This window comes from Stigmatopora nigra, chromosome 11 (genome assembly GCF_051989575.1).
Source record: "Stigmatopora nigra isolate UIUO_SnigA chromosome 11, RoL_Snig_1.1, whole genome shotgun sequence".
NCBI classification, from domain to species: domain Eukaryota; kingdom Metazoa; phylum Chordata; class Actinopteri; order Syngnathiformes; family Syngnathidae; genus Stigmatopora; species Stigmatopora nigra.
The window spans coordinates 3,358,687-3,370,018 of record NC_135518.1 but is presented as its reverse complement, the minus strand read 5'-3'; the positions used below and the strand labels follow the sequence as shown (position 1 = coordinate 3,370,018).

Genomic DNA, 11,332 nt, shown 5'->3' with positions numbered 1-11,332 from the left:
CATTCCATACCAGTGTGTGGCGGTAATGCTCATTTCATGCCAATCACCGTAAAAAGTTAAAATATGAAAACGAAGAAAAAAGACGATGAAGACGCTTAGTTAAACACAAAATTTGCAAACATGGCTTTCACTGCTGTGTCTGGAGAGTGGCTGTTGCTGGCATGTGACACCATATTTATAGCGGCTCACTTCAAGGAGGACATGTAAGTAAAGATTCTAAACTGTGGTGAAATCAAAAATGCTCACACTCACATGTAGTACGCACGTGGACCAGTCCACTGTAATTTATTTTCTACATCACTCATACAATTGTTTATTTAATAACGATTCCGCTATGTATACAAGTTAAACCAACTATAGATTTTTAATGTATTTATTTATTATTTTATATTCATACCCAAGTATTTTAAAAATATTTTCTTTTTTGTAGACATCCTTTTGTATTTGACTGTAGCACTGCCAAGAAGAGAGAAGAAAATCCAGCTGTGGACGGCACAAGGTAAAATGGACAACACAAGTAAAACTAAATATGTATACATGTGTAAAAGTGTAATTATTTTCAGCCTTGTTCACGACTGCATGAATAATTCAAAAATCTATAAACATGTTTTCTTAAATAACAATGTTGTCTTTTTATTATCCACAACCTCAGCGTCGGAGAAGCCACAGAAAGTGACAAAATACTTGCCCTCACCGTTTCACCATCTGGAAAACTGGTGGCACTAACAGATGACTCCAAAAGACTTGTCCTGTTTCAGTATGAGAGTTCCTGGCAGCATGTTAGCACCAGGTAAATGTTGTACTATATCTCATATACACCCAACATTGCTGGGTTCCATCTCATTGTCAGAGTGAACGCTGTCGCCGTGGAGTTTCGTTCTAGTGATTCCTGCTTTGACGAAAGTTTGAACTGCAGTACCCGGCGGCACCTTCGCCCAGGCGTCGACAATCAATTCCAAATTGTCACGTAACACTTAGCGACGCCCCAAGACAGTTTTTGTATGAAACTACCTGTTTTGCCATCCGACTTTCAGTGCGTGCTCCCAAGCCGTTCACAACGCTGTTTCTCCTTGCTGTTATATTGTTTTCAATACGTGGCTGCAGTCCATTTTCCAAGCATTCATACCCGCCTTCTGTTGTCATATCTATCCTCACTATAGATCTGTGTTATTTCTTTGACCATTTCGTATTTTTTGAGGGTTAAAAGCGCTGGGAGCACACCAAAGTCAACTGCCTTGATACTTGTCTGAGATGTTTTGAATGGGTTTACCATTATGCCTGGAATACGCGGGGAGGCTAATTTTAGGTTGAATGCCCACTCGGTTGATTGCAATAAGTAGCGTGTAGGCAAGAAATGAAACCAGTCTGTCAACTGTTCAGGGTCAAACAAAATTTGGAATTTAGTGCGTAACCGAGGTGCACTGACTGATTGGGTGCCCCGTCCATTTTAGAGAAAGGTTTAGACTTAGGTGTGCACTATGGGTGTGAAAATACAGTTCTAATAATCGGTATTGGGCCTGAAAAACCCATCTTGGTTGATAACTACTTTGCAATGTGTGGAGCTAATTAAAAAATCGCTTTATTCAGCAGTTGGACAAGTTTGTCTAACAATTGGGCCACAAATGATGCGCACAAATGTCCTCACAATAAGATAACGCGCGACCACTTGCCAGGTTGTCAGGGTGCCTCTTTTCTACAAAATCAGAAAACTCTTGCCACTTTGCTCGCATGTCTTTGATATCCTTTGTAACCAGGCAGCCCCCCTATTCCACCTACTCCTCGCTACGGAGTTCCCACAACACCTCCAAATGTTCACTCCCCTGGAGCTCGATTAAATCCTTTGTCGTTAGTTCTTCGTGGTACTCTGCGATTACATCATTCGCAGCTGCCTCGTTAGCCTCCAGGCCCAAGGAATTTCCAAGTGACACGATATCATCCATGACAACGAACAAGCTCTGTGATACGTACCCCACTCATAGTTCACCTTTTTTAGCACAATTCTTTATTCCATCTGTTTGCTTTGGATCCATTGTTGTTCACTTTGTATTGTGCATTGACTAACGGGGAAAAAACACGGGAAAAGGCAAGCTCTGCCCAGTGCTCGTAGATATCTGTTATACACAAAAGAGATGCGCTACAATGATAAACAGCCTCTCATGTCATGGCCACCTGCCTTTCTCACATCTCAAAATGTTTCTAGTAGCTAGAGATAATTATTTTCTCAAAATTATCCTCGTATCTCGAGCTGCTCGTATGTAGAGGTACCACTGTAGTTTGCAGTCTATCTTTGGATTTTCTGTTGGCGCCAATCTAGCGTCTGGGTTTTTTTTTTGTCAATCCAACCAGAATGACGGCGAGCAACAAATTAGTGTGCTCGCCGTCATACTGGGGGTATTGACAAGAACTACACATCCCAGCATGAACCCCGCACGAGGGAAAATGAAGGATGCTTACCGTAGTTGCAAGACCCGTAGAGGATTGTGTACAATATCGACTCATTTTATTTTATCGTGTTAATAATTTTAATATTGGCCCATTTTAGAAGGCGCCCCTTCTACTTTGGAGAAAATGTAAGTCTTTTAAGTATGCCTTATAGTCGTAAAAATATGGTATCTTGATTACAGTAATACCTTGACACAAGAGGAATTTGACATACGAGTAAAATTTCAAACAAATATTTACCTTTAGATATGAGATTACAAGACATGAGAGGTTGATTTGATGATTTCAGCGCACTGTCTTTCTCGCCGCATCTCCCTTGTCTAAAGAGATCTACGAGCACTGGGCGGAGCGTTGCATTCCCCCCCCCCCCACCGTCCCCCCCCCCCCCCCCCCCCCCCCCGATGAGTGGGGTACGTGCGAGGAAGCCGGATCGCCAATATGAGAGTTTTTCAACAATATGCACCATCCTGAAGCAGAAGAATGCTGTTAAGGATATCAAGCCTTTCAAAGACCGGGCATAACTTCCAATCTGTGCAGTGACATTCGTAACGAGATGGAGAGCCTTCTTTTAATGTGAATTAGAACCAGTAAAAGTTTTTCCATTGTAATACTTTTTTTTTCTTGTTTTTTCAGACGGTGGGAACGATTTAATTTGTATTTAGTTAATTTCCATGGGAAATGTTGATTTGAGATGAGTTAATCAACATACAAGCTCCATCCCAGAACGCATTAAGCTCGTATCTCAAGTTATTACTGTATTTGATTCAGGTGTGTTGGTGGAGGGAGACATGGAAAACAGACTGGATAGGGGCCCCCGAGGATCAGAATTGGAGACTTCTGAGGTATAGCAACAGTATTTTCACACCTATTAGGGGTGCAATATCTGTGTTTTGCCCACAAAAAAGGCACTTCGGCTCTATGGACGCAATAATGGTCGTGCTAGGTTGACGAGTAAGCTAGCATGAATGCTAGTGTATGTTTTTAAAAGGCCACATTCCAATCATTACGGTAAATCCATTCCAAACATCCCAGGGGAGTGGCAAACCATTTGACTTCCGTGATCTTGCAGCACTTTTAACCCTCAAAAAGACTCTCAATACTTAAAGAAACAGCATATTCGAGCTATACGGAGGAAAGGCCTGGCATGAATGACAACACAATGCGACTGTGAACGCTTTGAAAATGGACTAAAGCCATGGATCAAACACAATTTAACTGCTTTGCTAACAGATGGCCAACATTGTTCAGGCAGGCAGCGTCGCACGGGTTACGTGACGATTTGGAACGAATTGTCGATTGCGATATAACAACGAGGAGAATCAAAGGCTTGGGAGTGATGCATGTCGCGTGTTACAATGGATTTTGGATGACTGGGCTCAAGTGTCGGTCAGCACTGTTCGAGCTTTCGCCAAAGCTGGAGTCAAGTTCCCGTAATAAACAAGTCTGACTGACAGCGGAACCCAGCATGTTAAAAGCCGAACTCTTTAGAGTTTAGAGCGTACCTTTGACCTCAATAAAACATTTTCAAACTTAGTTTTACTATTGCTTTCTTAGAAAAAACATGCTAGCATAACATGCGCTAGCCTAGTGTCATGCTAGCGCCTCTTCGGATGAGGCGGTCAATGAATGTATTGACAAAAAACTGAAAATATACCCGCAAATGAGACTGCGTCCTATCACACGGTGTGAAAATACGGTACTTATTTTTACATCGCTTGAACCGCACGTTGTTTGGGGTCCGCACAGATCAACGTTCGCTGACATTAGGTTGGTGTCGATTATTATATATTGGAAGAATTTTTTAGGTTTGATTCCTGTTGATTCAACTTTGAGAACCATTTTATATTGTTAATCTAGGCGAGTTTTACATTAGAATGTTTTCAGATGGTGGTGTACACTGAGACACAAAAGGTTGGGAAACACTGGGCGAGATTGCATGTTTGAAATGAGGTGGTTTAGATTTGTAGTGGCGTCATTTTAAATAAATTAATAAAGTTTTCTCGTTTTTGCTCTTTTTGCATACCTGCATTAGCATACATATTTCATACAAAATTTGGGTATTTTTTATAATTTGTAAAGAATATAGTGGATTGTACAAAATATTGTAAAAATAATTATGCTAATTCAATGTAAAATATGACTAATGAAAAACCGAAAACTTCTGGAATCAAATAATTTTGTACGTAGGGGTACCACTGTATTTTGTGAAAACTCAAAGCACATGTGCATTTTAGGTGGTTGGTGAGGAGGGGAACATCCTTGGTGTTTTCCAAAGGGGAAGATGAGGTACTTGTGGCTGATAAATCAGGTGACGTGTATTCCTTCTCAGTGATAGAACGGGAAAAAGAAGGCAAGCTTAAGATGGGTCATCTGTCCATGGTTCTTGCTGTGGTAAGGACACATCGACTACTATGTTAAATCCAATGCATAAAGATAAATTGGTACATGGCTTAAAGTCCCACTATCAAGTTTTTTTATACATTAATTTAATGATATTTATCAAATTATATGAAATAATCGATGTGATAGTGGGACTAAGTGTTGACTAATTCCATGGATTGGACTTCACTGAGCCACAACCCATTGTCCTTTTCCTTGTCAAATAAATCGATATGTATTTATACAATATGTTTTCATATTCTCTCTAATAGACTATGTCAACAAATGGCAACTATCTCATCACTGCTGACCGAGATGAAAAAATACGAGTGAGTCACCTCCGTTCTCCATACAACATACAGTCCTTCTGCCTTGGTCACAAAGAGTGAGTTATATTGCAAGTATATATGTGCATTTTTTTTTTGTTTTTTTTTTGGAAGAATGCAAAAAAGGCTATGGATTCATTGTCACTCCTCCATAGGTTTGTCAGTTCGTTGTTGGTTCCTTCAGGGGACCTGCACTGGTTGTTGTCAGGATCAGGGGTATGTTTGCAATTTTTATTTTGTATGTTGGAGTAGGGGATATTGTACTAGGTAGATAAATTGACTTTTCTGTGGACTGAAAAGACTCTGTCTCCCTAGTCACAAGGAAATTATGCCTATTCTAAAATCGATTAATTGGTTCAAATCAGCCAGCGTTTGCCTAATTGTCTGAAGGAATACCGTTTCTGCTTTGTTGTATTCAAGTTTGATACAATTAAAATCCAAATATTCTTAATATTTAAGATCTAATTTGCAGATCAACCCCATGTTAAAGAAAATCCTAAGTTTAAGTTAGTTTTTTTATTCTGCTGTAGTAATATTTTTATAATTTGCAGGATGGCACGGTGAAGCTGTGGGAATATAAAACTGGTCAGAATCTCCAAAGTTTGGACTTGAACAACCTTGAAGACACACTTGTCCCAAAATTGGAGAATGAGAAGGTAACTAACTGTCTTCTTTGTCAAATGTGCATTGTTCAGGGACACAACTAAATCATAGTTCTTCATAATTAACAAGCAGGGGGGCACGGCTTTGTTGGTCCCACCTGCTAAATCTGCCCAAATTTAAAAATCGAGTGCGGTAATATCGTAGAACCGTACAGTTGCATTTTTTTTTGTCAAAACTGCATTTAAATCGGATGTACTCAGTCTCCATTTTTTCTGATGTTAATGGACAAAAACACTAACGCACTTACACACATTCTCAGATACAGTAATGTGTAGGGATGATGCAATTAATAAACTGCATTAAAATATACTTAAAGTGGAGGATCAATCATGTTTCATCCATCAACCCTTCCCAGTGTAAAAGTATTGGATATCAATTGCTTTTAGTGTCTTCCAATGGGTTATTATTCATCTTTGACGCGATCACGTAATGTTTTTTCTCTCCGTATCACCCTTATCGTTTCTGTGATTGTTTCCTTGCCATCTTCATTGCTGTTAGCTCTAAAATCTATTGATTCAACGTACATGCGTCTTCCCTTATACGTTACTCGTATGACTATGTTGTAGAGTTTTACTTTTCGCCGTTGGGTTTGGCAAATTGCAACGCAATGGCAAAAGACAGACATCAGGTCAGGAAGTGAAGAGGGAGGACTCCAGTAAGCAAATTTATTGCACAAAATGCATTTACAGGGATTACTGCAATTGGTTCTGGCAATGTAATCCAGATTTTTGCGTGAATTGGATTTTACTGTTGAAGTCAATTTACGTCAAAATAGAAAATTAAGATGTACTTTTATTGCTTAAGGGTTGCTGCAGTGAACTTGGCCCGCATATGATTTTAATTAAAAGGCAGAGGATGTCATAAAATGATATTTCAAATTTTTGACTGATGTAATCACACTAATTTTCATGGGTAAATCCCAATCCCATAAGTAGAATATGCATGCAAACCTGCACACACCACACACGTTAGCATAGAAGTAATGTGATCAAACTTTCCAGTTAAGGAACCATGCAGCAGCATTCATTTGTAGGCTTTTTTTGTGTGACAAATGTGTCTCTTATTGTCAGTGTTTTCTGTTGTAATCTTCTCTGTGTATATATTTTTTACAGAATGTAACGATTTGCAATATAGCCTGCTCCCCTGATGGGTGTTACATAGCTGTGCAGTGTGACAGGTCAGTACACTTTCCTCCTAACTATAAGTTTGAACACAATTAAGTAAAAAAAGATTATCAAACCCAGACCTCTTTTCAAATTATTTTTTTTTTTTTTACAGTGAAACCTTGTTTCAAATGCTGTTTGCTCTTTGAAGCTGATGTATGTCCAATTTATTCATAAACAGTAATATCTTAACATACGAGTAATTGGACATATGAGGAAAATACCAAGCTAATTTTTGCACCGAGATACGAGACAAATTAGACTTACAAACATGCTCGCTCGCTGGTCCTTTTCAAGTTGCGCAGTAATATTCATGATGAGAGCTTCTTTTATTATGATTAAAGGAGAAACGGTTGGTGTAATCTATGAGGATTTGAAAGTAAAGCAACCTACTGAGAAAGCGGAGACTTCCACGGCAGCAAATACCTTCAAAACGAGTCGTAGCTGTTTTGAACATTCAAAAATAAACTGGCAATATACTCTTGTGAGGCAAGGGGAAGCAGCTAGTTCTGACTCGAAAGCCGCAGTGGAATAAATTAACGCCTTTGCCTCGGTTATAGCACAACAAGGTTACATCCATTTTTATGTGTGTATAGTAAGCAGAGTTCATTTAGGTTTATTTTAATATGTATCTTTATTACATAATGTCACAAGTGTAGTGACCTGAACATGTCGTTAAGTCTCTCCTCTACACACACCCCTGTTATCCATTGCCGTCTGTCTCAAAGGTAATAACTCCATACAATACTGTACATCATAATGTGACAGTGCAGATCATCACCACTAGATAGCTATATGTTCCTTTTTGAGCACATGTGGTGAATTAGAATCATTAAAAACATGCTTTTCCATTGTAATATCCTATTTTAGGTGGTTTTTTTCCAGAGGTTGGGAATGGATTCATTTGTATGTAATTATCTTATGTGGGCGAAATTGATTTGAGATACGAGTGATTTGAGATACGAGTGATTTGAGATACGAGTGATTTGAGATACGAGTGATTTGAGATACGAGTGATTTGAGATACGAGTGATTTGAGATACGAGTGATTTGAGATACGAGTGCGGGGTCTCGGAAATCATTAAGATCTTATTTCAAGGTATTACTGTTTGTAAAATAATATATTTAGTATATTTTGGAATGTGCAGGTTATTTTCACTAACTATATTCTTATATTGTGTTTTCTGTTTCTAAAAGCATTTCAAAAATTCAGTTCTTCCGACTGAACAAGGATAGTGAAGAGAAGAAACTTGTACCTCACAGCAGGCTTCACCTGCCACAATGTCCTCTTGCTATAACCTTTGACCTCGAAGGCCGGCTTTGGGTGCTGATGGATTCCTGTGAAACATTACTTCAAATCTTCACGCTTGAAGAATGCTCCTGGAAGGTGTGTATCCCTTTATGCACTTAGTTTACTATTTGGCATGATACAGGGAGTTGGTTAGGAATAAGCAATATATTTGTTTGGAAACTGCAAGAAAAACATATGTACACTTTATAATGATCAACATTTTTTTTAAAAACTTGTCAATAATGAACATCAACCGATTACCACCTGTTGTTGTGTTGGTTGGTTATATTGGTTAGGAAAGATGCTCTTCTGGCTCATCAGAACCAAAAGTTTTTTTCTGCTGGGAATGCCTGGTGGGGTTACCAGTTAGGAGTTTCAACTTCATTTCAACAGTATAGTCACGCTATACCAGTGCTTCTCAAATAGTGGGGTGCGCCCCCCTGGGGGGGCGTGGTGCGATACCTGGGGGGGGGGGGGGGGGGCGTGTAACCCTGGGGAACAGGATTTTATTTGGCTGTACTAGTATAAAGTGTAATTGCGCATCCACTGCAGTGGCTGGCAGTGGCGCTCATTTATTTTTTATTTCAGGCATTGATGCACTTAAAATCTTTTCTGTTGCAGACTTAAAACAAGATTTAATAAAGTTATTCTTTGTATGTTTGACTATATTTCTTTTTTTTCCTTTTCTTTAATGTTAATAAGGATGAAATGTTGTACTTATAACAATTTTATAAAAGGATTTCATTTATAGTCACGGGGGGGGGGGGGGGGGGCAAATAGTTATTCTTCTTGCTAGGGGGGGCCTAGCAGAAAATAATTGAGAAGCACTGCGCTATACTGACTTTTCCCATTAGTATCTAATGATAGCCAGTAATTGACAGAAATGTTTATTTCAGCCTTGCTGTCTGAATATAATTCCAATGCATTTATTTTAACCAGTAGCTATATTTTGTTAATCTTTGCTATTCTAACTCTACTTCCATGACTTCCACATATAGTGTGAAGCGGATAACACTGAACTGAAAAGGGTGACTGAAGCCTTAAAGCCCCACTGGCAGACACTTAGTGGTGAGTCCAAGAGCCCACTCATTCTGATATTGGGACTGTTTTGGGAAGGGATGTCATTTGAATCTATCCAGAAAGAAGGAAGCCTATGTACATAGACAAGAATACCGTTCCTCCAATATAATATGGTGGTGGTTCAATGATGGTTTGGGATTCTTTTGCTAGCTTTGCCCTCAGTGAGGAATATGTGTACGTCGGAGGGTAGCCTTCCTATGGTCCTTTGGGTGGGGTAATGGGTCTGAAATGTTGTTTTTGTCGTCGTGCCAAACAGCAGCTCAGAGTATTCCTGTCTTTTGGGGGTGCTGGAGAGCATCTCTTCTGGGGGAGACTCACATGGTGGGTGGCATCAGTATTTCATGTCGGCTTTTTGCATGTGATGTAATTCGGCCGCTTCGTCTGGCTAGTTGCAGTCTAGTGGTAAGTGGTCAGGGTGAAAAGCAGCAACTCCAATATCATGGTTCCCTGAAAAAGGTGGAATACTCTCCACCTGAATACCCAGGTGGAAGTGATTTTGGATGAGGATCATTTAAGGGAGGAGATTATCTTCTTGAAGAGAACCCTAAGGACAAAACAGAAGTTGGCCCCTGTGAGGGCTTGTCACGGCTTTGAGACTAGTGGAGTAAAGCCTAAATTTATTTATTCCCCAAGTGGAGCTGAGTTTAAGTCTTGTTCACAAGTGTGGGAAGAATGGAACAGGAGATTCATAGGCAGATTGGTTCAGAGTCTACAGCAGTGGTCTCAAACCGGTCCTCAAAGGGCCGCAGTGGGTGCAGGTTTTCATTCCAACTCAACAAGAATACCTTTTGCAAGTGCAATCAGTTGATTAGATTCAGGTGCTACTTATTTTAAAGACACCTGATTGGTTAAAATGTCAGCACTGGATCAGTTGGAACAAAAACCAGGACCCACTGCGGCCCTATGTGGAACCGGTTTGAGACCACTGGTCTACAGTGATGCTTTTACCCTTACACACAGTCACAATCTGTAGGTCACGGCCAAAAGTACAAGATAATAGATGAAAGCAACTCTGCTGGGTCTTCGGGTTTTCCTTTAGAAATAGGGTGACAAGCTCAAAGTAGAATCGCTGCTCTTCTGCGACAAGAAAAGCTAGATGAGGAAGCTCGAGCATTTGATTATGAAGTGGCCTTGAGGCAAACAAGACTCGCTGCGTAGACCTACTTCCAGTCGGCCTTGAAACCCCCTCAGGGTTCTCCCGAAAGACCTGAAGGAAGTGGCTGTGTCTTGGTAAGTCTGGGCTTCTCGGTTGAAGCTGCTGACCTTGCATAGGTGGGAGGAAATTGATGGATGGACGGATGGACACTGTGCTATTCTTGGAAACCAGGGAAAATCCACTTACGCTGTTAAGGATAAGGTAGCTTGAAAACAACTATCCACAGTGGGTTAAGTGGGCCAAATTCGGACTAAGATTTAAGCCAAATAAGCAGTGTAAGTAGTAAAAGTCACTCAATGTAATTATTTGGTGAGGGGTGTCCATGTAAATATGTTCTGTCATTTTGGCAACTTATACAATTTACCTAAAGGTAAAGTTGCAATTGTTGTTTTTTTTCCCTCACAGCTACTTCTAGAAAAACTAGCCGTTTTGAGCATCTGCATAAAACAGCTTTTGATAACAAGACTGTGTACATGGAAAAGAAGCAGCAACGACTGGAGGAACAGCAGCAGAAAAGGAAAAAAGAGCAGGAACACAATTGCAAGAAAAAGAAAAGGGATGTTGAGAACTGTAAAAATGTTGGCACCCATATGAATTAACATGTCAGCACATCCCAATAGTTGTTAAGCCTGATCTAAGGTCTTGCGTTTGATCGTTAAAATATCAGCTATGATACCTGCGTAATGTGTATCTCATGCTATTATTGCACCTGGTTGTGCTTACGTTACTTACTTTCTAAAAGGAAATGATTGTACAGTTGTGGTTAAGAAATAAAACCAAATTCCGCTTTGATTTTTTTTTGGTTTTTATTTCTTGATCAAAAGTGATAACT

General features: G+C 39.8%; 1 protein-coding gene across 1 annotated transcript; it reads left to right on the top strand.

The window, feature by feature from the left end:
• The first annotated feature begins 35 nt into the window (after positions 1-35).
• Positions 36-11,292, top strand: wdr4 (WD repeat domain 4). The gene is made up of 11 exons (XM_077728140.1): positions 36-203; positions 431-499; positions 653-790; positions 4,677-4,833; positions 5,094-5,206; positions 5,303-5,363; positions 5,699-5,803; positions 6,923-6,987; positions 8,171-8,360; positions 9,263-9,332; positions 10,906-11,292. Exons 1-11 carry the CDS (start codon positions 121-123, stop codon positions 11,097-11,099), a joined length of 1,245 nt encoding a protein of 414 aa, XP_077584266.1. The 5' UTR covers positions 36-120; the 3' UTR covers positions 11,100-11,292.
• Positions 11,293-11,332: the final 40 nt, after the last annotated feature.